The sequence below is a fragment of the Lotus japonicus genome, chromosome 5 (genome assembly GCF_012489685.1).
Source record: "Lotus japonicus ecotype B-129 chromosome 5, LjGifu_v1.2".
In the NCBI taxonomy this organism is placed as follows: domain Eukaryota; kingdom Viridiplantae; phylum Streptophyta; class Magnoliopsida; order Fabales; family Fabaceae; genus Lotus; species Lotus japonicus.
Genome location: NC_080045.1, coordinates 8,340,948 through 8,368,169, shown reverse-complemented (window position 1 = coordinate 8,368,169; position 27,222 = coordinate 8,340,948). Strand labels below are relative to the sequence as shown.

General features: G+C 36.2%; 3 protein-coding genes across 4 annotated transcripts; 2 read left to right on the top strand and 1 right to left on the bottom strand.

The window, feature by feature from the left end:
* The first annotated feature begins 4,115 nt into the window (after window positions 1–4,115).
* On the top strand, window positions 4,116–6,517 carry LOC130721325 (F-box only protein 13-like). Of its 2 annotated transcripts, none has more exons than XM_057572101.1 (2): window positions 4,116–4,487; window positions 5,006–6,517. In XM_057572101.1, exons 1-2 carry the CDS (start codon window positions 4,284–4,286, stop codon window positions 6,248–6,250), a joined length of 1,449 nt encoding a protein of 482 aa, XP_057428084.1. In that variant the 5' UTR covers window positions 4,116–4,283; the 3' UTR covers window positions 6,251–6,517. The 2 variants fall into 2 exon arrangements, with proteins under 2 accessions (XP_057428084.1, XP_057428085.1); XM_057572102.1 differs by having other exon boundaries at window positions 4,356–4,523.
* A 2,981-nt stretch (window positions 6,518–9,498) lies between these two features.
* On the top strand, window positions 9,499–12,456 carry LOC130720544 (E3 ubiquitin-protein ligase AIP2). Its single transcript, XM_057571200.1, has 5 exons — window positions 9,499–9,761; window positions 10,469–10,694; window positions 10,845–11,047; window positions 11,697–11,915; window positions 12,041–12,456. The coding sequence occupies exons 1-5, from the start codon at window positions 9,615–9,617 to the stop codon at window positions 12,188–12,190; spliced, it is 945 nt and encodes a 314-aa protein (XP_057427183.1). The 5' UTR covers window positions 9,499–9,614; the 3' UTR covers window positions 12,191–12,456.
* A 10,757-nt stretch (window positions 12,457–23,213) lies between these two features.
* Window positions 23,214–27,222, bottom strand: LOC130718665 (RNA demethylase ALKBH9B-like). Its single transcript, XM_057569288.1, has 6 exons — window positions 26,972–27,222; window positions 26,362–26,871; window positions 24,930–25,015; window positions 24,489–24,799; window positions 24,259–24,330; window positions 23,214–24,139 (listed from the first exon to the last, which is right to left on the bottom strand). The coding sequence occupies exons 1-6, from the start codon at window positions 27,147–27,149 to the stop codon at window positions 23,623–23,625; spliced, it is 1,674 nt and encodes a 557-aa protein (XP_057425271.1). The 5' UTR covers window positions 27,150–27,222; the 3' UTR covers window positions 23,214–23,622.

Genomic DNA, 27,222 nt, shown 5'->3' with positions numbered 1-27,222 from the left:
AGCTGGCTGTTCATGCTTTCGGTGGTGCTTCCAACGCTACCATTGCAGCTGCCGCTACAAGATTGAGTTGTATAGGTATAACAAAATATTTATTTCTGATCAAAGTATACAAGATTAGAGATATTGTTCCCCAAGTTGTTCATTTCATTCTTAAGAAACCTCACATGTCTGCCATGCACCATGACACAACTTCAGATCTGAAAGTGGTTGGAAACAAATTGAGGGATATATTGGAGATCTCTAATACATCTCTAGCAACATCTTGTTTAATTAGATATAAATTTAAATTGTGAGTCCTCACTTATTCGAGGAATGTAGCATATTTTCAATGATAATAAATCAAGGTTAGATTTGATGTATAAAAAAACATGTTTAAACTACACAATACATAAGAGCTCTCAAAGGGATCAGAGTAACATTTTACATGAAAATGCTTTAATGTTAAAATTAATAGAAAAATAATATAGTTCCATTATTTGTTTCATAACTTTTTAAAAAATATTAAGAATAAAAATATGATAAAAAACATGAATACATATATGCAGTTATGTATTGTTAGGTTCAATCCAATGAGCTTAACTATGATATTGGTTTAATACCTATTGTACTATCTACGGGTTAGGTATGTTGAAATTTGTGTATTAATTAATTCATATATTTTGGGGTGTAAGTCGTATTGGTATTGATCAATTTTAAAAAAAAATCAATAAACATTACATCTAACTCTTTCTTAAGTAGGTAAAAGAATTCCTAACCAAGGTTTGATACATTTCTAAATGACAAGAACATTTTTTCCGTGCAACGTACGAGTAAACAGACTAGTAGATATAACAATAAATCATGCAAATAAATTAATTACTCATACTAAATAACGATGAATAATTTTCAATAAAATTAATTAATTAATAAAAATGCCTTCATATTATTAATTTTATTAAGTATATAAATAAAAAATTCATTTAATAAAATGTTGTGAATTTTTGTATATATCAATAGATACACACATATATAGGTAGTAAACATGAATTATATGTTTGTCATATAAACATCCATTATAAGCTTGTTATATAAGGATGCATGCATTATATGCCGTGTAAGACTTTTTAGGTTTTAGAACTAATCTATAAGTTTTTGGAGATTTTTACATTTATATTTATAAATATGATAAATATATGTAAAAAAAATTACATAATCTTAGTACATTTTTATCAAATAACTATTAATAATCTGAATTGTAAATAAATAGTTTTAATGTTAAATATTTCATTTTTTTAAAAAAATATTATATTGATAAAACAAGCATGCTTGGGAACACTACTCCCAAGTGAGTTTAACAACCAAAAGCCAGTACATGTGGAAATCTTCTTTCGCCAATAGTTTTAATGTTAAATATTTCATTCGAGAAGAATTTAATACCATGAAGGTTTTCAAATGTAGATTTTGATCCATTAACAAAGCGAGAGATACGCTCGTTTAGATACATGATGCAAGAGCGAGTCTTGCTAGCGAAAATTTTGTTGAGGACATCCTAGACTTGCTTAGACGTTTTGACTTTTGCCCAACATAGTGATGATGTTGGGATCCATTGAGGAGATGATAGCATGAAGGATCAGATGATCCTGTAGTTTCCAGTAATTGAAATCAGGATGATTGGTGGCAAGGAACGTTGTGGTGTCATCGACAAAGCCAATGAGATCATAACCAACCAACAAGGATTGAACTGGAATCGCCTGTAAACACTAGAATTGTTGAAACTTAAGAGGGGGTGAATTAGGCTTTCAAAAATATTTCAGACCAAAAAGATTATAAATTTCTAAGCCATAAATTCTCGTAATTTCTTTTTAGAAGATTGATCGATCTGCCTGTAAGGTGTTATATGAGGCTTAAGCTGGGAGGTGAAAAAGTAAGGGAAGCAAAAGATAACATCTCAGTTTACTTGAGAGAAAGAAAGAAGAAACCAAAAAAATTAATAATATGATAATAGTTAATTTGGATTAACATTTACTCAAACAATTTAATACTCCCTCTATTTCAATATAAGTCTCCACTTAGAGCATCTCCAATGGTAGGTTCTTAGTTCTTCGCACTATTCATGTGAACTCGTACTGCCACATGTGCTTAAGCAACTTTTTGCAAATTTTGCTTCAACCATGAGTTCTTAGTTCTTAACACTATTCATCTGGTCCTCAATACCGTTATATTAGTAATATTTTTTATTTTCATATAATTTTGATTTAAATTTAAACACTAATTCAATACATAAATTAAATAAGTTGATGAATGAGAGAGAAAAAATAATTTTTTTATGTTAAGAACTCAAAAAGTAAAACTCCTTATATAAGAAGTCATTCTTATTTTTAACAACTAAGAACTTCACGTCAGCCCCTTCCCATGGTTAATAACTCGGTTCTTAACTCAGAAATAAGAACTAAGAACCTTTCATTGCAGATGCTTAGAGCATCTCCAATGTTAGTTCTTATGTCTTAGTTCTTAACACTATTCATGTGGGCCCGTATTGCCACATGTGCTTAAGCAACTCTCGAACAATTTTGCTCAAACCATGAGTTCTTAGTTCTTACCACTATTCATTTGATCCCACCAACCACATTATTTATACTTTTTATTTTCATAAAGTAATAAAACAAAACTCATAAAGTAATAAAGTAATTTGGATGAGAGAGAAATTATTAATATTTTAAGCTAAGAACTCAAAAGTAAAACTCCTTATATAAGAACTGAGTTCTTATTTTTAAGAACTAAAAGCTCCATGTCAGAACCTCCAATGGTAAAGTTCTTAGTTCTTAACTCATAAATAAGAATTAAGAACCTTACATTGGAGATGCTCTTATAGAGAAGATGCACACATATTAAGAAATGCAATTAATTTTGTTAACTTTTTAACAGTGTTATCAGACTCGGCTCGAACCGGCCGGTTCGACCGGTTGAGCCGGGAATCTGACCCTAAGCCGGTTCGAGCCGAGCTTCGGATCAGCCAAGCAATCCACCCGCTGTAACCTGGAAAAAAACGGCCGGTTCAGTGAAAAAACCGGCGACTCGGTCCTTAAGGTTGGACCGGTTCGCTATGTAAAAAAAAAACTGAAATACAGAAACAGAACACCGTCGTTTCCTTCCCTGTAGCCGTGTAGGGTTTCGTAAACTGAAAAAAAAAAACCCATTCTTCCTTGCAACCCAAGGTTAGAGACGCAGGTAGATGCCATGGAACCAAGAAGCATGAAGACGCAGGTAGAGCTTCAGGAAGCCAAAAAAGAAAAAAAAAAGTTGAAGAGGGACCTGTTGCTGTTGAGGCTGCACAGCTGAGATAATAAGGAAGATGACATTTAGTCTTAGGGTTTTAGTCAAAGTAATGAGACCTGACTATGGGTCATCCAAGTTTAAAAGAGTTAGGCCCATTTCTTCATTTTACATAACCAATGCAACTAAAGACAAAAAAAAAAGACAACCCGTAATTAAACCTTAACAAAATCGACCAAAAAAAAAAAACAGCTATTCAGTTTGACCAAAACAAACAAAAACTATTGAGTAAAAAAAAAAACAAAAGAAGACAGCCCGTAAAAAAAAACAAAATAAGACAAAAAGAACTATATAAATAAAAATGATTCAAGACTTTAAGATATATGAAACCAGCTATTTATGAAAAATAAATAATAAAATTAAGATTATTACTATTATGTTATATCTCCTAAAAAAATTTATTGTTAATCGAGTCAAACGGTTCAACTAGTGACCCAGTGGTTGAACCATTGACTCATTGACCCAGTGCCTCGACCGAGTCGATCACCGGTCCGAATCTGATAACACTGCTTTTTAATACATATCATTTGTTTTCCTATTTTACCATTTATAATGTACTCCTTTTATCACTCCTCATTTATTCTTCTTATAAGAACATTATACTCTAAAACATCAATTAATACTGCATTGAAATTCTAAGTGGGTGAAAAAAACTTTTTCTAAAAAACCAGTTATTTAACGGAAGGAGTATTAATCTATAATATGAAAATCCTACGTCAGAATCCATTGACTGAAAATGTAACTTAGTTACCCACCCGTGTGAGGCTTGTGCGTGTACCCTGTCTTTTGAGTGAGAGAATCAAAGTGTCAACCATCCAACCCCAACATAGAAAAGAGACCCCCGCGAAGCTTCCTATCTCTTGAGCAAGCTCACTTTCCCTTTTTCACTTTTCAGATTTCCTTCTTCAAACCAAACCCCATTTTAAACACACTATCCAACACCAGCTATATATAATTATTGTGTTCTGCTTATGCAACACACTCCTCACCGTGTGCTTTGTTTTCCTTTCCGCTCAACAAAGCAGCAGCTTCTGTTTCTTTTGCATTTTGAGTCTCAAGTTTTATGTTGGTTTCTAAAGGATAGATTGTTAAGCTATGAGGGTCATTTCAAGTTTGCAGCTTTAGGCCCCGTTTGGAAGAGCTTATTTAGCTTATATGATACCTTAAACGCTTGTGTAAGTGTTTGTGAGAGCTTATGCAAATAGCTTACGGTAGGCCATTAGTTCATGATAGCTTATGAACAAAAATCTTATGCTATAGCTTATTTTCAATTTATTTCAATAAATTTTTATAAATAGCTTATGAATAAGCGCTTATGTCAGAAGCACTCATGGTCGCTTATGACCATAAGCACTTAATTAAGCTATTTCCAGAAGCCTTGCAATTTCCATTGCAAATCTTGAAGGGGTTGGGGAAGGAAAGTGAAAGTCTTGATCTTTTGCGTGTGGGTAACCTTTAGATTGTTGGTTTTAGGCCACCCTTTTTCATTATATGGAATCCGTTTGTATGGCAACCATATAGCACTTTCAACTTCAAGCAGATAAGCCCTAATAAGCTCCAATAAGTTTGCATCCACAGCTCATAATTTTGGTTCAATTTCAGTGTCTTTATTTACATCATTTGGTTTCTATGTTTAAAAATGGAAAAAATTGATTTCTTTTATAATGTCTTATTGGTCCCTTTGTTTGTGCAGTTGTTTTCTCCAAATTTGTGGTCAATGGAACATAGTTTGAAAAGAAAGTACCCTGAAAATGGAGAACAACTATTCTTCAACAGTTTTTCCCTCGATGACCTTAACGGAGATCTTTTTGAAAGGGTGCTTTCATGGCTACCAACTTCCAGTTTCCTCCGCCTTACTTCGGTGTCCAAAAGATGGAAATCGGCTGCTGCTTCTCCGAGTTTCAAGCTCACCTGCTCGCACATTCCTTCGCGCGATCCTTGGTTTTTTATGGTTGCACCCAGCCTTAACCAATCTGTTATCTTTGATTCTGCTGAAAACAGTTGGAAAAGGCTCAATCATCCCAGTCCTCTGCGTGACGATTCTAACAGAAGTTGCATGCCTGTTGCAGCCTCTGGTGGCCTGGTTTGCTACCGCAAATGGTCCGGAGACTTCATTGTTTGTAATCCGGTGACCGGATCTTGCAGTGAACTCCCTCCATTGCATCTTTCGTTGGAAAATCAATCTCTCAATGCTGTTGTTATGAGTAAAACATCCAAAGACCAATTGTCCTACAAGATTATATTAGTCTTTGGTGAACTCCCAAATATTTTGTTTAAAGTCTACAACTCAAGCTCTGGTTGTTGGGAAGATGAGACTGCACTTAGCAGAAAATTTGATGATAATACCGTGGATTGTGATTCAAATGATGACAATGTTGTGTACTTCCTCAGCAAAGCTGGAAATGTTGTGACGAGTAGTATGCAGAGAAGCCCGTCTAAGCAATATTCATCGGTAATTGCTAACAAAGACGGTGAGGAGATAGTCTATTTTCTTAGTTCCACGGGTATGGTCATCGCTTGCAATTTGACATGCAAGTGCTTCTTTGAGTACCCTATGTTATTGCCTGTTTTTAGTGAGTACTCCATTGATGTTGTGGAGTGTGATGGTGAGATGCTAGTTGTTTTGTTATCGGAATTCTTCGAAACTGTGAGTCTTAGAGTGTGGAAATATGATGAGGCTAATCAATGCTGGCAACAGATTGCAGTGATGCCTGCAGCAATATCCCATAAGTGGTTTGGAAAGAAGGCAGATATTAATTGTGTCGGAGCCGGTGACCGGATATTCATATGCTTAAACTCCCCGGCGTTATGCACTTACATTATGTGCGATTTGGCAACCAACAAATGGGTTGAATTGCCAAAATGTTGCATAAATGGGGAAATCATGGAGTTCATGTCTGCATTTTCAGTTGAGCCGAGGATAGAGGCTTCTGTGTGAGTGACAATAAAATGCCATATCATGGTATCTTGATTTTGGTTACCATCCTTTACTGTGATCTGTTAGCTTAAATTTTCTTTATTTGTACTTAATTTTTCATGCAAAATAGCTAGTACTGGTAGAGATTGGTATGAAAAATTGGAGATGGAAGCTAACCAAATGATTGATTGCTAACTGATATATTGTAATTTACTTCATTGATCTTTAGATGTACACTGTATTCAGTGATTGGTATTAATAATGAATGTCCGTATTGATGATTCTTTACCTTGGTTTTTTGTCTTTTGTGAATTGTGATGCATGTTAGTTGGGGTGAAGTTGTGGATGAAATAATGGACAATTTTGTTGCAAATTAGCCATTTAGCTGACTGCAGCATTACTTATTGCATGTTTAGAAATCCTTTTATAATTAATTTTAAGCTAAAATCAGCCATGAGGAGAAGTTTATGTGAGTCGTTTGAGTGTTAGAATTGATTTTGAGGAAAGATAGATTGGATTTATGTGAGAAGTTTTCGAGTGTCAGAATTGACTTTGAGGAAAGATTTGTTGATGCAAACATGTTATTAGATGCAGTCAGCTTGTCTCATCATGTCCATGCTTAGAAAATATTCAAGGGTGGAATCTTTGTCTGGCCTGCAATTCATTTGCTTACTGGCTTTGGCGTATTACTTGAATATATTTGACATATTGCTCAAATACTGAGCTTCTTCGTGTCATTGTTTCATCAACTAATTTCAAGTAAATATCTATTTCAGCTCTCCAAATAGATAGGAGACCCGAGACCACCTTCTATTTCTCCATTGGTGTCACATCACGTTATATATCACATCTATCACTTATTTCTTCTCTTCTAATCCCACTCTCAGTGTCTTCATTATGTTGATGTTCACCAAATATTTGTTATTCTATTTCTCGGCTTATATAATTTCGGGTAGGAGATCTAATATTAAACTTTTACATAACAAAATTATTTGAAACATTTAAATGGAAGAGGAATTTGTACATCTATTCTTTCAAGATTGTTATTTGCTAGCTTAGTCTCACTTTTTTTTTTTGAAGTTATATTTAAAATTCCCTAACCTTTATATCATTAGCTAATAAAAATGAACATAGAATAAAAGTTATTTTAATCTAAAATCTCATGTGTTTTGAGTAATGGAATTAATTAACTAATAGTAAATAATAATATAATATCTAGAAGTTAGAAGTTGTACGTGTCCTTGGAGGGCCAATTAATATTGACACCTTCTGGGATAAAGAGTTAGGCCCAGTTTGGAAGAGCTTATTTGAGCTTATCTGACAGCATAAGCTCTTATGCCAGTATTTGGGAGAGCTTATGCAAACAGCTTATGGTCTGCCATAAGCTATTTTCAGCTTATTTTCATAAGCTGCTCAGGATAGCTTATGAAAAACAGCTTATGCTTATACACAGCTTATTTTTAATTTATTTCAGTAAATTTTTAAAAATAGCTTATGAATAAGCGCTTATGCCATAAGCGCTTATGACCATAAGCGCTTAATTAAGCTGTTTATCCAAACGGGGCCTTAATCATGGAGATCAGACAATGGTGAGGAAGGATTGAAATGTCCCCATTCATGTCCCTCGCGTGAAGAATAGAATAGCAGATTTCTTAGCAAGGAAGGCCAACCAGGAAGGATCACTGCGACAGATTTGAGTCCAACCACCCTATGATGTTTCACTTCATTGTATTTAGACGATGTAGCTTAGTTTTTCTTGTGCTTTACTTTTCCTCTTGTAACAAAAAAAAAAAGTTTGCAACTGCTATGTTAGAGTTGTCAAAATAAACTAGGTGAACAAACAAGCCCTAAGAGTCCAATTAAAAGTATAGGCTGCCCACCGAAATTTGGCTCAGTCCAACCAGCCCGAAAATTGACCACCTCGTCGTGGGCTGGTCTATGATGGGTCGGGTTGGGTCGTTGGCCAGATTTTTATTTTTTTTTATTTATTGATTAATTATAGAGATTAATTTCTATGCACCGACGGTATAAATAAGTTTTACACCATCATTCAATCACATCCCTTCATTTTGTTAGCCCACAATTAATTTTGTATTTAATAATATCTAAAATAGAAAATGGAAGGTTGTGATTGAATGATGGTGTAAAACTTTTTACACCGTCGGTGCATAGAAATTAATCTCTTAATTATAAACATATTAGAAAGAGAAAAAGTTTGATGCACCGAACCAATCAGATTTCTAGAGTGTGTCACGTCAATTAATGAAATTAAATAAAATGAGAGATTTTCTCACATCCTTGAAATCTGATTGATTGACGGTGTAAAAAAACTTTACACCTTCGGTGCATAGAAATTAAACTCTATTAGAAATTTAAAAAAGTAAATAAGTGTAATTATTAATAATAATATATTTGCAACTTTTTCCTATGTTTATGTGTTTATAAAGGGTGACCTCTTAGGTATTGTCTCAATTAAGACAGTTTCAAAACAGTCTCAAATGCAACCAATAAACTCATGACACTTGTTAATTATGTTTTTTATTTTTATTTTTTAACAGTTACCAAATATTTGATTTTTCAACATCAACATTTTACTAAACTAAATTTTAGTCTCAATTAATCTACATCATTATACTTTCTTCTAAAGACTACAATTTAACCATAACATTTAACACATTTTATTTTTTAATCTTCATCATTTAATATTTTATATTCTATTCCAAAAACTATCACAAATTATTATTTAAATTCAAACTCATAAATCTTAATCAACATTTAACTTTATCACCGTATAAATTTAGTGGTTCATTTATCATTTTTATGGAATTTATGAAATAAAATATAAGGATGCAGAGGGGATTAAAATATATATTTTGAAAAATATTAACTTCAAAATATCTAATAACACGTGTCATATTTGTATTGGTTAAGTATGAGACTGTTTTGAAACTGTCTCAATTGGAACAGTACTAAAAAATTACCCTTTATAAAGTCATTTTTTAATTTTAAAAAAAAAAAAGCAATTGCCCATGGGCCAGTCTGTTAAGCCCACAGTCTATGAAGGGCTTGGCTGGACTGGCCTAATAAGTTAAACGACGACGTCGCAGTTTGCCGTTTTGAGCTTTTAATTTTAAGACAGTTTCGATATTAATGACGTGGCGAAAATTGGGTGTGATGACCTACTCAGACATCAGTAGATGCGTTCGTAGGCGATCACACCCCTTGGTTTCCCCTTCCTGAAGAAAATAAATTTATATAAAAAAAAAATCAAAATACGAACCAGACGAAGAAGAAGAAGAAAGGGTTTCTGAATTTCTCTGATTTCATCACAATTTTGACTCCTGAGAGAAATTCAGTTGAATTTGCATTCGAATTTGAGAAGAGAATGGAATCGGAGGATCTGTTGAAACAGGAATTGGAGGAATTGCAGAAACAATTGGGGAAGAAGCAAAAGTTTGAGAGCGCTGTTTCATCTCTCAAATCGTTGCTTCCACAAACTTATCCTTCAGCTTCTCCTTCGCTCCGCAAATCTGTATGCTCAATTGCTCATCTTATCTCTGTTTTCAATTCATATTTGAAGTTTCCTGTTATAATTGTATAGCTAGTTGGGGGTACTGGTGTATTCTTCAATTTAATTTTGTATTGTTTCTGGGTTTGGTCCCTTTTTCGATGATTTTATGGTTTAGGCCCGAAATAATTGATTTTGATTTTGTTTGGATTGGTATATATGATTTTGTATGTGATAATGTTAATATGAATATATAAACTAATGTACCATGGACTTAACTCACTTGATTGAGATATTTGTTTGCAAATGTTAAGGTTAGGAGTTAGGAGGTTTAACATTTTAGCTGAGCCTTCCCTATGGATGTTGTTAATACCAAATGCCAATCCTTGGCTCAACTAATATAAGTTTGAAAAGGCTTTGTTGAAATGTGTTTAGTTTGACTAGTCAAAGTCAAAGATCTTTAAGTGCCCATGTTGAGGCACTATGTTTGGATATCCATTAGCGCGAGTTTAAATAGACCTTAACACGCACTTCATGGCGAAAAGTGAACAGAACTCTTCTGATGAATTGAGATGAAAGTCCGTTCACCTTTTATTCAATTGGTATCCAGACACACACTAGGGATTCCTTCCGTACCCTTAAACTTTGATTGGAAAAAGAAGTGCCTGTTTTTTTGCTAAAGAATTAAAAGTCAAGAAATTGACTGTGGTATTTGCTGCTGGTGGTTGCAGTTTTATTCAGTTATATGCCGAGTTGCTACGGTGTTGAAGACTAGATATACAGCACCGGGTTTCTGGAATGCTGGCCTAGGCCTTTTTGAGCAGGCTTTACTCCTAGTTTCTGAACCTTCTGAGAAGGCGCACCTGAAGGCTTGCATTGCTAATGCCAAGGAACATTTGCATCTAGAAGACAACCCATCACAAGCTTTGCAACCTGCAGAGAATCAAGCAAACAGAGGTGATTTTCTATGGAAAATATATGCAAATTTTCAATTTTTTTTTCTTGAGGTGTTATTTATAGTTTTTCATGTTCATGTGTTGTATCCTTCAGATGTTATGCAATCATGTAAGTTCCGCTTACAATATTTATTGCATTTGTCTTATTCAGGATATCTTTTTGAGGGACACCTTACAGTGGATACAGAGCCACCACAACCTCAATGGTTGGTGCAGTCAAACCTCTTGGCGACTGCTGCTACACTATTTGCTGCTGAATCCTCCCGAGGTTCAGCAGCAAATGATACTACACCAGAAGATGCGGCAAATGTGCTTGAAGATCTTATGAATAGATTGGAAGAAGTTGTGCCCCTGGTACTTATCCAAAATCTTTTCATGTGTTTTTGATGACCACTGTCCACTCTGGTTTCAATTTTTTCGCTCTCAAATGTCAACGTGGCTTTGAATTCCTAGATTCAGTTTCTTTAGTTAGATAAGTTTCAACAAATAGGTATAATGTGGTTTAGTCATTTGAGACATAAGTAATCCAAGCTATCCTAGCTTCATTTGAGATCATTAACATTTAGGCTCAATTTGGAACTTGAGCACACCTAGTTGACTTTGAACAAGCATTTCATCAGGTCATATTAAAGAAATGTAAGAAACACCAAGCAACTTGAGATTGGTTCAGTAGAATCCTTCACAACAAGTTGAGGAATCAACACAAACATATGAACTTGACTTCCATTTATAATCCTTATGGTTACAATTCCTATCACAGTTGCTTTACTGGATCTTTCGTTTATATTAATGCATCATTTGTAGGGTAACTAGATATAGACAACCTACTCAGTTCAAATCATTTTGTTAATTCCTTGGTCATGTATTGTTCTTTTCGACTTGCTTTTTGGTTGATATATGTATATGTATTTTGTCTCTTATGCTCAGCTGTTCCATTCTTCCCTTTGACATTGTTTAATTAAGGGTGACTGACTGTTTTTACTTGTTTTTCTTATCGTATTAGATGGTGGATGAAGGTGATTTTGTAGCTCCAAAAGCCCCTCCTGCCAGTAAAGAAGTTGTGGCAAAACTTCCTGTTGTTACTCTCACAGAGGAAATACTTGCTAATATTGGGAAAGATGCAGAGTGTGCAATTTGCAGGGAAAACTTGGTTGTAAATGACAAAATGCAAGAGTTACCATGCAAGCACACGTTCCATCCACCATGTCTTAAGCCGTGGCTGGTATTGTCTCTAACTCTACGTCCACAGATTTATTGGAATTTCTTTGTTGCACTTATAAACCATTTCTATGCATTCAATTTATGATTAGATGTAAAGTCTGATCAATGTTATCCTTTATGTGGCAGGATGAGCATAATTCATGTCCAATCTGTCGGTACGAGCTGCAAACTGATGATCATGCCTATGAGAGTTGGAAGGAACGGGAAAAAGAAGCGGAAGAAGAGAGGAAAGGTGCTGCAAATGCAGTTCGAGGTGGTGAATACATGTATGTTTAAATGTTGCCTATTCAATTATGGCTAATAACACTGTTGTTTGGTGTAAAATAGTGGATTGAAACTATTCAGTTGGTGAATAGTTATGAATTCTTTATCATTTCGAGCTAGAGTTATCATTTCTTAAGGTTTAAGGAGGGGTCTCATATGATATGCCTATTCCTTGAAATACTGTCAATATTTCACTTCGTATTTTCACTGGACACTGATTGTCTATACCGCTCCAAAAAATATTGGGAGCATCAATGTATGTGCTCAATTTTATCCCATACTTGCGCACTTTTTTTACCCGGAACATGTGTTCAAGGTTTTATGTTTAACAATAAATCATAAAATGCACCCCATTAGCCATTTTTGAAGTACGTGCATCATGAACTCCAAAGCACATTGCGCCAAAAGGTGTATGAGAGAGTCTCTTTTTTTTGGGTCAAATGGGAGAGCTTTTGATTCACCGCAATGTGGAGGGTAGGACGTGAGGTGCCAAAAAAGCGGAATTAAATATGCGCTTAGGTAGATTGGGGTTTCTAGTTGTGACAATTAGAGCATCTCCAACTGGTGCCTTAGCCGAGCTGGAGATGCTAAGGTCTTTGCCTTATTTTTTGGCACCATTGGAGTTTGCTGAGGTGAAGGTGAAGGACTGATTCCTTAAAATTTAGGATTTGTTTATTGTGCAAGGAACTTTGTATTTTGGTTCCTTACATTTAAATACTGGGAATTTTTACCAACCCCCCACACACACACATTTAAATACTGGGAATTTTAAGGACTGATTCCTTAAAATTTAGGATTTGTTTATTGTGCAAGGAACTTTGTATTTTGGTTCCTTACATTTAAATATTGGGAATTTTTACTAAACCGCCCCCCCCCCCCCCCCACACACACACATCTATTCCTACCCCCCTTACTCTATGAAAAGTTCAAAATTTCCCACATCAAAACTTTCCAAAACCCCCAAACTCATACCCCATTTTCTCCCTTTCATTTACAACTTTCTTCACCTTCCTCCCCATTTCACCATCATCTTCATCTTCATTTTTCGACTGGCCAACCATTGCCACCGCCACTGCCAGCATCTTCTACATCGCCCGTCGCCGCTGTCACTGCCAATTCTTCGTCGCATGTCATCGATGCAGCCACAACCAACCACCACCTTCTTCTTCTCGTCGCGATCTGGTTAGTTATCGACCTGACCCACCTGCTCTGTTTTGTAACGATTCGCACTTTTAAAGTGCGATACATACGCACTATAAAAGTGTGATACATACGCACTGTAATAGTGTTATTCCTGCGCACCTTAAAGTGCGATTCAGATGCAGTTTGAAAGTGCGATAGGAACGCCCTTTAAAACCGTGTTTGATGTCAGTTCTTCATTGATCTGCAATTCCATTCTCCCACTTTTGTTTTGTGTCTTAGGTAAATCATTCTAATCTTGGTACATATATGGCAAGAACAAAGAATCTGGACCACCCACGTGAAGCCCGCGTGAGCAGACGTCATCCGACAGCGTCCAGCTGTAAAAGGCGTGAAGAAGCCCATGCATCTCGTGCAGTATCAGAGCTTCAAACTGAAGATGTCCCTCCCATAAATCAGCCTCAGGAGGATGATGATATAGGTGATGCCAGAGTTGATGAGGAGAATGAGGAGGAGGGAGAGGAGGAGGATGTGCAAGTGGAGGAGGAGGAGGAGGAACTATACTTTCCAAGGGGCCTATTAAACTGACTTTGTTGTAGAACTTCAAGAGACATGTTGCATATCAAGTTTGGAGGTCATACGAATATCCAAATGAGACCGCTTGGGGTGTCTTGAATACTTACCATCATGGGAATGCTTTGAACGGGAAGGGGAAAGAACCATAATACTTTAGCTAGTACGTAAAGGGAAGGGTTAAGGCGTCTGGTCTTCAAAGTTTGATGACATGCAACTTGCCCTCGGTGGATAAGGCCATGTTGTCGACCTTTGTGGAGAGATGGCACCCGGAGACTTCCTCTTTCCATACGTCGTTCGGAGCGATGACCATCACACTAGATGACATAACTTCATTACTACACATCCTTGTCACGGGGAAATTCATTACTCTCTCAAATCTGAATCATGATGAGGCTACTGTTACACTGGTTAAGCAGCTGGGTGTTACTCGTGAAGAGGCTGAAGATGAGGTCCGGAAGTCCAATGGATTGTATGCTCGCTATACATGGCTCCTCAAGGTGACTGAGAAAGGATTGTCGAAGAAAGTTGTTAGAGCCTTCTTGCCGCGGATGGTGGGGATGACGATCTTCTCTGGGAAGACAAACAACAAGGTGGAGGTTGCATACCTGGGCATGTTGGTGGACCTAGATAAATTTTGGGAGTATGCTTGGGACGATATGGCATTAGCTGTATGAACTTAGTTGATAAAGTCTAACAAACTGTTGTTTGATTACGGGCATGAATATTTTAGCATTTTCCTGCTTCAGTGATTGATAGAAAGTCGAACTGTCGATACACTGAGAACATTCTCAAGGCGTGTAGTTGGGTCATAGAGAGGGGAAATATGCTCATCCACGAGAAGAGGCTTGTCTTAGATGACCTTAAAGCGGATAGTGTGATATGGACACGCTATGACAATCATAGAGAGCATTCGTCTTTTTAGGAGGTGTGTCTTTTTACTGGGTGAATTCGTCATTCAGGCTTGGTATGCCCATACCTGCCGGAGCGTGTGTTGAGGCAGTTCCATATTGTTCAGGATGTTCTTAATGAACCACCGGTTGACAGACCAACTTTTGAGGAGATTGATGAATTGTTTCTTTAGTTGTCTGATCATTGCATGGGTGGTCAACCTTCTGAGGTTCCATTGACAACGCCTACTTACTTTCCTTGGTACAAGTCAGTCCCACACCCCCTGATGGTCCCTCCTGAAACTAGAGGTCATGTAGCAGTGACTCTTGTGGTAAGGAACTAAATTTCTCTCTTTAGTTGTTTCTTAAGTTATTAAATTGTGTTTATAAATTCAAAACTTATGTTGTGTTTGATAACAATTGTCTTTTGAGGGTGTTCTTGAGCAATTCCGGGAATTGAGTTTGATAACATTTGACCCCAATGAGACGTCAAAACGAATATTGGAAGCAAACTAGCATATGTACTTTATCATAGAGCACAATTTGCAACCTAAAGGTGATGATGATGATGATAGTGGTAGTAGAGGTGGAGGTGGAGGTGGAGGTGGAGGTGGAGGTTGCGGTGACAAAAAGAGGAAAAATAGGAGAACTGGAGCCTCTAGCTCCAATCTTAATTAGGATGACTATAATTCTATTGGATTTCTTGAGTTAGGATGAATGTAATTTGCATGGTTGTGGACCTTTGTAGTGGATCTTTGTGATTTTCTTGGGTCCCGTAACCGTTACTTGATTCTCATGAGCTTGTCGCTGCTTTCGACTTCAATTAGGGACCTCTTCTCGTAGTGTAGACGTTAGGAGTTGCTAGTTTTGTTTGGCGTTAAAGCATAACTGTTTGCTTGTTTTTTAGAGGTTTTTGGAGGATTTTTTTCTCTAGTGGCTGGGTTTTTTTAGCTACATGTTGGCTTGGCTACCCTGCTCTGTTAAGAAGAGTTATTTCTCGACTTATATAGTATAAAATTAAAAAAATAATAAAAAATAGTATAAAAATATAATAATCCGTGTAAGTGGACCTGTGTAGCTTGGTATTATATATTTATTTGGAAAAAAATAGTAGAAAAAAAATCAAATCTGGTTGTTCCATAATACTACTGGTTTTACTGATAATCTTTTTAACGCCAAAATATGTTGGCCCTGTCCCTTTAAAATTAGTGAAATATAGTTTTAATCTACAATTTTTTTTGGTTTTCCAAAGATATTCTTACCACCTGGGTAAGCGGGTCGAAGTCCGCGGGCCGGCCCGCGAAACCGCGGGCTATAGCCCGAAAAATAGAGGACCGCTAAAATGCGGGCCAGCATGATGCGGATCAATGCGGGGCGGGCCTACGAGGGCAAAAAAAGGGTAAGAGAGGCCAAAGTCCACGGACCGGCCCGCGAAACCGCGGACTAGTGCGGGCTATAGCCCGAAAAATAGAGGACCGCTAAAATGCGGGCCTACGCGGGGCGGGCCACCCGCGTACCCAGCTCTTTGTTCGACATTCATGAGAATAATGCTCTCGAGACTCGCATATTACCTTAAGTTGGCGGCCTCTCCAAAAAATGTTTCTCTATACACACCGTCCAAGGATTAAAACCAGAGTTAAATACTTAAAAAGTCCAATTATATACCAATTGTGCTTAACCTTACTAGTATTGCATATATTTTTAAAAGTCTAATTTTGATCCTAATATTTTTGAAATAAAATTTTATATTTTCCAAGTGTTAACTCCCATAAAATAAATCAGATGTGAATTTCATTACCTATTTAATCTTCATGGCCCTAAATAAAAATAAAAAACTAAAAAATTTCCTACTCACCCACTAATCACTCCTATTTTCATTCTTCTTCCCCAACCCGCAACACCAAGCTACAAACACGTTCACTCTCTCCACAGATGTCCCTCCTCCTCTCTCACCTTTGAAATTAGCTCTTTGACCTTTTCTCTTTCTGTCGCTGATTTATTAGCTGGTCCACTTTTATCTCCTGATTCTTAGACAAATTTTACAGTTTTCAGAGCAAAAAAATATCACATGGTCTATATATTTAATTGGGGGTGAGGAACAAGGAAATTGAACTACATTCTTTGAAAGCATTACTCAAAGCTGGAACCACGATGTTATTTTCACACCCCTTTTCAATAAAATTCACCACATTTGTAGTTGATACGAAGTGACTATCATGAAGATCACCATCTCTGTCACATATAAAATTTATAAAAGGTATTGAATTCAAAGGAGTATTGTACGGAAGAGAATCACAATCATATAACAAAATATACTCTCCGTCCTTTGAGATGTAGTTGAAGAAAGCAAAATTCATGGTGACATTCGAGGCAGAGATGGCGATCTTATCATGGATTTTAATTTACTTTCTTCAACCATACATTCAAGGATGAAGGGTATGTTCTATTATATGATTTTGATCTTATTCCCTACAAGTCTCCTCTATCCATTCCTTATAAATTTATATTTGGCATAGACGTTGATCATGATGATAACACATTGTATCAACTGAAAATGTGGTGTATTTCACTGATATAGTGTCTTAAAAAAATCATGGTAACAGTTTTGAGAATGCTTTCAAGGAATCTATTACAAGTAATTTCACTATGAAAATTCCATTACATTATTCTTACCATTTTGTTGATGTATTGTGGTCATATGGGTGACAAAGTGGAAGAGCTTAGGAGAAATTGACCAAAGAATTCTTCTATGGCATATTGAATTTGATATATGTTATAATATTATGTCTCGTGTGAAGAATTTGCAAATTTACAAGTTATCAGAATAATTTTTTTATAACTTATGGGGCTAAAATCATATATTTTGTCTTTTGGCCCCATATATTGTATGGTAGATCTTGAAAAAATATGAAAGATATCCCTCCAACATAAATGACAACTTTTAACGACCACTAACCATAAAAATTGCAAATCTATCAAGATGTAATTAGCAGCGGTCAATAACTTATTTTTCTTAATTGGAAGATATGTAGTATTAAGTTTAAACTTTCCAAAAAAGAAGGTAAAATAGCAGAATTTCCCCATTCACAAGTTTTTGTAGTCTCAATCACATAATGGGTTTTGTGCCTATGGATTGACAATTTTGTTGGAGAAGTAGTTGAGCATTCTATAAGGTTAGTACATTAAGTCTTAAGAGCTTTGCTAACACACTGCCAGAAAAATTCTTGAATCAAATATGCATTGACTATAGGAAAATGTGTTAGGAATTTCTCTTCATAAACATCATAATTGAAAGCGGCTCGACTGTCACGGTGGGTTAGATAGGGTCTAGTGAGAAAAGACCTTCGAGGCTTGTTAATGAATTGAATCACATCAAATTCCTGACACATGAGGTAAATTGTGTTGAAGTAAGGCACATCTATAGAGAGAGTAATGTGGAAGCAGATTTCTTGGCCAACAAAGGTTGCAATAAAGATTCTCCACTGCGGGTTTGTGTAACAGATTTGATTGATGAGGCAGGTCTGCGTGATCAGGAAAGGGTGCTTCCAAGCTAATAAAGTTTTTTTCCTGAACGATTTCCAGACTTGTAGGCTGCAGGAGTTGGAGTTAGAAGCAGGCAATAATCGTGCCCTATGCAATTGTAGAATGGGACATTTATCTTCTTGTTTGTTTGTCTTTTTCCTTTTTGTGTTGTTGCTCTACGGCTAAGGGTCGTGTATCTTGGGTATGTTAAGGTCTAGTGTTAGCTTTAACATGTTAAACAGTGCTGGGTTTTGCCTCACATGGGAGAGGTTGTTCCCATGATGTTTCCTTTCTTAATGGAGCATTTTCAATTTTAAAAAAAAATGTGTTAGGAATCCCATAAAGAGAAATCAAAAATTGAAAGAGACATATATAATCCGGGAGGATTTAATTCAAGTACTCAGAGTTTTGTAGGCTTTCTTACATTGATTATTATTGACTGTAATTTGCTTTAATTCTTTTTTTACATGCTCATAATTAATCCAACTTATATTTGGCTAAACTATGTATTAACCCTCAGAATTAAGTGTTTTCTTGTTCTATTGGCTCCGATAACTAGATATCTAAATTCTATATAAACACAACCCTAACATGTGGTGGTTGTGTTTTCTAGGAGGAAGAAGGCGTTGTTTCAAAAAGTGAATTTAGTGGAGTTTCTACGGCGCGAGGAGACTTGAGTTGGGGGACAAGGAAGCCCATGGGCCGAGGAGTAAGACACCAAGATATATCGACGCCACATCTTAACCCAAAACCTTAAGGCATTAGGTTTATGGGTCATATCTCTTATAAAGTCTTCTCCTCACCCATACTTAACCAATTTGGTTCTCCAACTCACACTTGAATTCTCAACAACTTGTGCACTGCATCCTATCACCGTTAGGGAGTTGCTCCTCTGATAAGTCAACGTAACATGGGCCTTGCCAGGGCATCAGGTTAACCAGCTCGCATTTTGCAATCTGGCCCTTACTAGGGATCTGCCTGCTTAGGGGTGAAAGTAGGTTGGGCTTCACTAGGCTTTGCTTAAATAGGTTTAGCCTGCTTAAAATATTCTAGGTATGAGTCTGGCATGTAGCCTGTCAAAGGCTTTTTTTAGGCCTGAGCCTGATCTATTTGGAAGTCTGGTATCCTATTTAAAAGTCTGTTTCATTGTAATACATTCAAGTCGACCGAAAATTTAAGATGTAAACATGTCAACAAACTTATAAACTAATGAGTTAAAATACAATAATATGATTGTATGGTTCAAGTTAATAGTCATTTTCTAGAGAGGTTTATATAGTTAAATCATTATATAGGCTCACATATTTAAACATATAAATAGTTCAACAAGTATATAATTTTAAGATATTATTATAAAAATTTAATGAAAATAATAAAATAAATATATTTATTCATTTATTTAAATAGGCCGACCTGTTATGCTTATAAGGCTTTTTGTGTGTCTCAAGCCTGACATCTTTAACTAAATGGACTTTTAAAAAAGTCTTAGCCTCTTTATTTTGTAATTTGGCCTAGCCTGACCTGAGCCTGACGTAGGCTGGGCCATAGGCCCTATGGGCGGCCTGACCTACTTCCATCTCTAACCCCCTTGTGGGTTCAAACAATTTGATGCTCCAACTTTTTTTATAGACAAATGTTAGTTGTTAGTAATGTTAGTAAATTAGTCTCTTCATGGTTCGAACCCTGGACCCTTCATTCTTCATCCCACCAATCCTTATGTCCTTAACTCTTACCACGTACTTGAGTTATTCTTCGATATGAGTTACCACACCCAGGCCCAGCGATCGCTTAACGTAATCATGGGTGTATATAATTTACTCACACAACATTTAGTGTGCTGATACGGGACGTGATATAATAGATGGTAACGTTTAACCTGAACGTTTAGTCATATTCAAATAGGTTAGGTAACTGAATAAATGAATCATGTATATCACAACGAATCTTCTAGAGAGATGAGTGTTGATTGTTTTTGATAGATTCACTTAATTTTATTCTTATATTAGTTTCAATTCAACACACAGACAAAGAACACAGTCAAAGTCCATGAAATTTGTAATTTATCTTTTTGATGAAAAAACAAAGAACACAGCCAGAAAAGTAACCTTTCTGGATTTCGCCTCAGTTGCAACTCGTGATTCCTTTCTCACCCTCAGCAGTCAGCAGACCAGATAAAAACCATTTCTGCAACATTTTCATCCATTAATCTCCGATCCAAGGTTCTCTTTTTCTATCCTAAGGTTCCTTCTTGCTTTTCATCCATAGTAAGGTTTATGCTATAATATTGGAACAATAATGATCATCAATGGTTTCTTTTAGCAAAGGTTTTTCCCTTCAAATTTTATCTAATGGAATGAAATTGGTCATCTTATAAAATCATTTTCTCTGACTTTTATGCTCTTTTATAGTATATTACAACAATAATGATAGTGTTCCCTAGAAGTAGAATTTTGTTTAGACATTGTTGCCAATATTAGTTTTTCCCCCTTTCCCAAGGCTTTCTGAACTAGTTTGAAATTTCTAGTTCTTCCTTTGACATATGTTGATAATTTTTCTTTCCGGGAAAAACAAATCTGAACCCATTTTGAAGATTGAGTGAAGTTGGCTAATCAAGAGAAGTGGTTTGCTTGTGCTGAAATCGAGAGCATGTGGTTCTGAGAATTGGGGAGGCACTTGAGGATGAAGAACAAGTTTCCCAAGCTTCTAAACCATTGTCAACGTTTTCTACTTTGCTTATTAAAATCTATATTATGTTTCAACTTTGTAACTTGTGATGTACGACTTGACAAATTGTTTTAAGTTCAAGCATCAGTAGCTTTGAGGTTAGATTGTGTTTGTTTTTTGCGGTAATAATATACCCAAGTGATATTTCTACCATTATTATGCTGAATTTGCAGCTGAGATGTTGTTATCAATAATTATGGGCGCTATGTTGTTGTTCTAAGATTTTCAGGCTTAATGAGACATAAAAAATGTACATATTCAGTTCATTCAATTATAATGTTCTATGTGTATTTGAATGTTTACGATGTAAATATTTGTCTTTTGTATGATTTATGAGATGTTCGAAAAATTGTTAGGTTCAACAAAAAGGGAGAAGAAGCATATTCAGCTTCAATTTAACGGATTTTTCCTTTAGTTTATAATATTGCTTTGGATTTCGTGCAAACGTGTGGCTTTGCTCTCTCGGGTCTTTTGCACTTTCATTTCTAAGCTGGGTATGGTGTGTTAGAGCATCTCCAATGCAAGGTTCTTAGTTTTTATTTTAGAGTTAAGAACTAAGAACTAAGAACTTTACTATTAGATATGCTGACATGGACTCATTAGTTCTTAAAAATAAGAACTCAGTTCTTATATAAGAAGTTTTGCTTTTTGAGTTCTTAGTTTAAAATATTAATTATTTCTCTCTCATCCAAATTACTTTATTACTTTATGAGTTTTGTTTTATTACTTTATGAAAATAAAAAGTATAAATAATGGTTGGTGTGACCAAATGAATAATGGTAAGAACTAAAAACTAAAAACTCATGGTTGCAGCAAAATTGCTTGAGAGTTGCTTAAACACATGTGGCAATACAGGCCCACATGAATAGTGCTAAGAACTAAGAAATAAGAACTAGCATTGGAGATGCTCTTACAATATACTCCCTCCGTTCCTATTTATAAGAACTAAATGAAGGGTGTAACTTGGTCCTTTTTATAAGAACCAATTTAAATTTCAAGATGCATTAATTATTTTTTGGCAACAATACCCTCATTTAATAGAGGTTTCTCTTTCTTTCCACTATGCAACTCATTAATGATAAATAGAAATTAAAAAAAATAAGTTGGGATAGTTTTGGAAAGTTGAGATAATTTTGAACAAATTTAAGAAATGTTAGTTTGGTTCTTATAAAAGTTGGGGTAGTTTTGGAAAGTTGAGATAATTTTGAACAAATTTAAGAAATGTTAGTTTGGTTCTTATAAATAGGAACGGAGGGAGTAATATATAATCATTCATTTGCCTCATACCCAATAGATTAAACTTTTGGTATAATTGGTTGTTTAACATAGTATCAAAGCACATGGTAAGTGGGTCCGTACTTTGTCCACATTTTAAGCTCAAATGACTCTTGTGTGAGGGTGTTAAAATATAATAAAACCATTCATTCATTTTGCCATTGCCCAATAGCTTAAGTTTTTTGTATAATTGGTTGTTTATCATGCCAAACATTTCCCACCCACTTGCTTGTGGGTGGTATTAAACAAGTTAGGCAATTTAGTTAATGAAATTGATTAGTTATTTTGTTTTAGTTAGCTAACTGATGTATGTTATATTAAGTTTGTTAAGTAGTTAGCTTAAGTGAAATCTGTGTATATAGCTTCGTATTACTCAATTACAAAATGAATCAACTTATTTTCATATCATTTATTTCCGATAGTTCTAACTTTCACTCTTGGTTTGGCATGTCCCCTGGCTGTAACCACTCCCTTTTAAGGAAAATAATTTACTATCTCTCCAAAATGCATGTAATATTAAACTTACTCCACATTCCAAAATGCATGTAATATTAAACTTGCTCCACATTCCATGCTTGATACGAGTGATTTGTAATTTTGATCTTTGAATTTGTTGTATTTTTCTGCAAGGAAAACGGGATCTTTACTTTGTTGGAATTAGTTGGCCTTGGTCCTAATTTTGTAATTTCGATCTTTGAATTTGTTGTATTTCTCTGCAAAGAAAACATGATCTTTACTTTGTTGGAATTAGAACCTCTACTCTAACATCAATAAGAGTACCAAAAATATATATAAAGCCGTGTAACATTGAACAGTAGTCGCATCTGATTTGATGTACGCAAAATTCTCCAACCCAACTTTCACAAGCAAAGCAATTGATCAAACTCAGAAAATCTAGCAATGCTGAATGCTGACTCACAAAGCAACCATTATTCACCTCAATAATCAATATTTTATACAAGTCATCAGGAATGGTATAAACTACAAAGTATCAAGCTAAAAACAAATTTTACGTTCATATATAACCCAGCCACATTCTAGCTTGGTACTAAAAAAACTGAAGAATCACAATCTCTGACCAAATTGCAACCATTATTGACTTGCAAACTCACTCAAATATACACTAGCGCCTGTGACTTATGAAATAAAGATACAAAACAGCACCAGACTAACCAACTTGAGCACAAAGGTATATAGTAAAATTTCTGCTGCTTAAGCTTTCTCAGAAAGCAAGCTGAAGAAACCTCCATGACAAACCAGTTGTGTATGAAGAAGGATTGCATGAACATAACCAACACATGGGTGTTAACACGACACCTGTCAACTACCAGGCCTCACCCGACTCCACCTATTTGCAGGTCTTCGGGGATTTTGAGTTGAATCACGAGGCTCCGAGAATCTATCACCACGAGGCTCCGAGAATCTATCACTTCTAGTTGCAGATCGACTTTGACTTGAATCACGAGGCTCCGAGAATCTATCGCCACGAGGCTCTGAGAATCTATCACCTCTAGCTGCAGACCGACTTTGAGTCGACCCACGAGGCTCTGAGAATCTATCACCACGAGGCTCCGAGAATCTATCACCACGAGGCTCCGAGAATCTATCACCACGAGGCTCCGAGAATCTATCATTTCTAGTTGCAGATCCTGTTGCATCATTCCTGCCACCCCTCCCGTCGTTATGTCTCTTCGTATGACGATTATGTTTTTGTTCACTTGACTTCTTTTCCAGCTCACCTTCATAGGCCAATGGCTGGATCCCCTGAAGATCAGGTTCTGGAACAAACCAAAGAGGCCGCTTGGCTGGATCCATTCTTCTAAATGTGATTGATATCCTAGCAAAAGATTTAATAAAAAGAATACAGATCAATAATAAGTCATTGGTGCTTTCGGAGTAAAAGAAGAAAAGGAATACAATTTCTAAAGCCACAGATACAAAATCCTATTAGTATACCTTTTTGTAGGAACAGCAGGTACACAGTGCTTAGCTACATCAGCTCCATTTCCATTTAAGACAAGTACAGATCTGGAGAAAAACAGGACTAATGATCAGATTCTGAATTCTCCACAACAGTGGCCAATTAACAAATAATCCAATCTAACTAGATCTAGAAGTCATGTAGCAATAGTTGGAAAAAAAAAACTATAGACAGTGTAGTGGATAAAACCCAATTTAATACTAACCCAACAGGTAGGGGAATAGCCATTGAGCCATCAAATTCACCAGGACCTATAATCTTTAAGTTGGATCCAAAAAGTATATCGCACTCGCTAAGAAATGAGACGGTGCAAAATGGTCGAACAAAATCATGGTTGTCTATGTGTGGAGGTATGCAGTCCCCTTCTTCATAGATATTCACAATACAACTATCAGGCACACAAGTAGGAGGTAGTACGTGCCACTTGACCAGGCGTCGAATGATGACCTTGAAAAGATCAGGTATAGGATCTACTGTAGCAGTCTTAAGAATACCAGGTGGATTACCATCTCTATCCTGTAAAAAGAAAGTTAATATAATGAGTTACATCCCTTTACCAAACTCATTAGCCAGTAAACTGCATCCTCAAGCATTTTACATCGTCTCCAAATAAAGAAACATAAGAAGGCATGAGAGATATACTAACCACTGCATAATTATAACAGCACCCAAATTGGATAGTTTGGCGTCCCTTGCCCCTCATCCACTTTTGAGGAGCTGAAAATGTCCGACCTGAAAAAGTCAATAATTAACATCGTTTAGTCCCGTACAAGTAACATCAGACAACACATTTACTAAACTGACATTAAGTATATCCAATTGGGGAAAACAGAATCTAAAATTTATTTTCAGTATCTTTATGACGCACAGTTAGTATTTCATAAAGCCAATAGATGTACAGCTTGAGTCCGACCATGCTTATTTCTAAATGAGAAGGATCCCTAATTAGTTCCACATGCATTGGCCTAAACTAGGTTTTGGGAAGCCCTCAAGAAGACATGAAAGATGCATATGCATAAATATGGTATTTCCCATGGCCACTAGAAGAGGCAAGGCGCCTCTGGGCTCTGACTTGGTGGAGCTGCAGTTTGTTTATTGAAGCACAGGCAAGCCTTTCTGATTGAGATAAGGCATACCTTTAGCACCTTATTGAAAACTATTGGAAACCCAAAAAACCAATTGTCAGAATGTTAAATCAATAACCTAGTCATCAATCTTTGGGACTTCTGATAGCAACCAGAGCTTAGGGTTAAGTGAATAGAAGGTTCTAATCTTAATTTTCATCATGAATGATAGGCTTGACACTTGAGTAGTTAATTCAATGGAAACTTCAACTAAACTAGTTAAACTGTTAAATGCTTTCTTATTATTCCTAATGCCAATGCCTAAAATTCCCTAGCACCTCATAATAATATATACACGAAAGCATTAGTTCACCATGTTCACTTGCAGCGCCCATGTTAATAGTTTAATTTCTATCCCACAATCACAGTTGAATTAACAATACTGACTTCAAGAATAAGGAATCAAGAGTGATTCAAAAAAGGAAACAGCAATATCAACAAAACTAAAACGATCTATATTTGATAAATCAGCAGCAATTGTATGACTATAAAATCTAATCAGAATAATGTCAAAACAGAATAAACTAAATATTGATCATTTGCAGCATCAGGTAAATTGGATTGGGAGACACACACTAGTAACATAAATCTACAACATGAACTGCAGTTAAAGATCATCACATTCATGATATTGATTTACTGACACTACTCAGCTGCAACACACAGGAAACCTAGTACAAATCATCTTATTACATGACCTCATAGCACAAGAAGCCCAGCAGAGTGACAACAATTATGGATAAAATCTTTATCTTTTTCATTAGGTTAAAATTATTTTCTGGTTTCCCAAATGTAAATCCAGGAAATAGCAAAAGCAAAACAAGCATGAATTTCAGTCATAGGTCACAATTCTAGCATCATCAGACAACTATAAACAGCAAAACAGAAGAGCATCACAATTCACAAATAAAAGCAAGAAATAGAACAACAACCTAGCATGGTGAGATCACAAACCTTTTAATTCTCCATTTCTCCCCATCTCCTGCAGTGAAGTTACATAACTAACTATTCTCTTCTGTTCAGCAGCACTGAAAATACCAGTGTGGAGTTCAAGTCCTTGAAGAATGTTCACAAGCTTCCCATTAACCCTCTCAAAACATATGAAGTCCTTCTCCCGCCTCACATTCATGAATCGAATGTGCTCCCTCTGCTCCCTCGACAGAGTAGGCTTCTCACGAACAGAAACCTTGGTTTCACAGGGAATTGAACCAAACACAACAACATTGGCACTGCTATTATCCTCTTCATGCGAATCTTCGCCGAACTCATCATCCTCCTGAGCCATATCAGCCCAAGACATCCTCAGACTCGGAACCTCCACCACCGAGACAGAGTTCCCCGCCGCCACATCCTTCCAACTCCCAAGAGAATGCGAGTCACAATTCTCGTCACACTCATCACTAGCCTCGCCCGATTGAACAATGGAATCCCCGGCGATAACGGTGTTGTCCTGGCTCTTAGACTCTGCACATGCAAGAAAATTGAACAACCAGTAAAACAAGAAAGTGGGCATGACCCAGTTGAAAAAATTGAAAATTTCGATGGAATTGGAGGATTCTGTTACCTGGGTCGATGGAGCGGATGCGATCGGAGAGCGACTGGGAGCAGCGGCGGCAGAGATCTTTGGTGAGAAAGGGAAGCCATGTGTTAAGAAACTCAGAAGCGATTCGAAGCTCAGAAGGTTGATAATTCACGAGGAAAGGGTCGATGTTAGGTTGAGGTTGTTGGTGGTGTTCATCCATGGCGATGGTGAACAAACTGAAAGAGAAAGAAAGAGGTCACCGCAATAGAACACGATTCTCGTTTTCTCTGATG

Bases quoted from the DNA above. Each gene is read 5' to 3' on its own strand.
- LOC130718665 (XM_057569288.1), bottom strand. From the start codon at position 27,149: ATGGATGAACACCACCAACAACCTCAACCTAACATCGACCCTTTCCTC. The intron at 26,872-26,971 runs GTAACAGAATCC...TTGCATGTGCAG, and splicing joins CATCCGCTCCATCGACCCAG to AGTCTAAGAGCCAGGACAAC. The intron at 24,140-24,258 runs GTATACTAATAG...ATCTTTTGCTAG, and splicing joins CCTGCTGTTCCTACAAAAAG to GATATCAATCACATTTAGAA.
- LOC130720544 (XM_057571200.1), top strand. From the start codon at position 9,615: ATGGAATCGGAGGATCTGTTGAAACAGGAATTGGAGGAATTGCAGAAA. The intron at 9,762-10,468 runs GTATGCTCAATT...TGGTGGTTGCAG, and splicing joins CTCCTTCGCTCCGCAAATCT to TTTTATTCAGTTATATGCCG. The intron at 10,695-10,844 runs GTGATTTTCTAT...TGTCTTATTCAG, and splicing joins AGAGAATCAAGCAAACAGAG to GATATCTTTTTGAGGGACAC.
- LOC130721325 (XM_057572101.1), top strand. From the start codon at position 4,284: ATGCAACACACTCCTCACCGTGTGCTTTGTTTTCCTTTCCGCTCAACA. The intron at 4,488-5,005 runs GTAAGTGTTTGT...TTGTTTGTGCAG, and splicing joins ATGATACCTTAAACGCTTGT to TTGTTTTCTCCAAATTTGTG.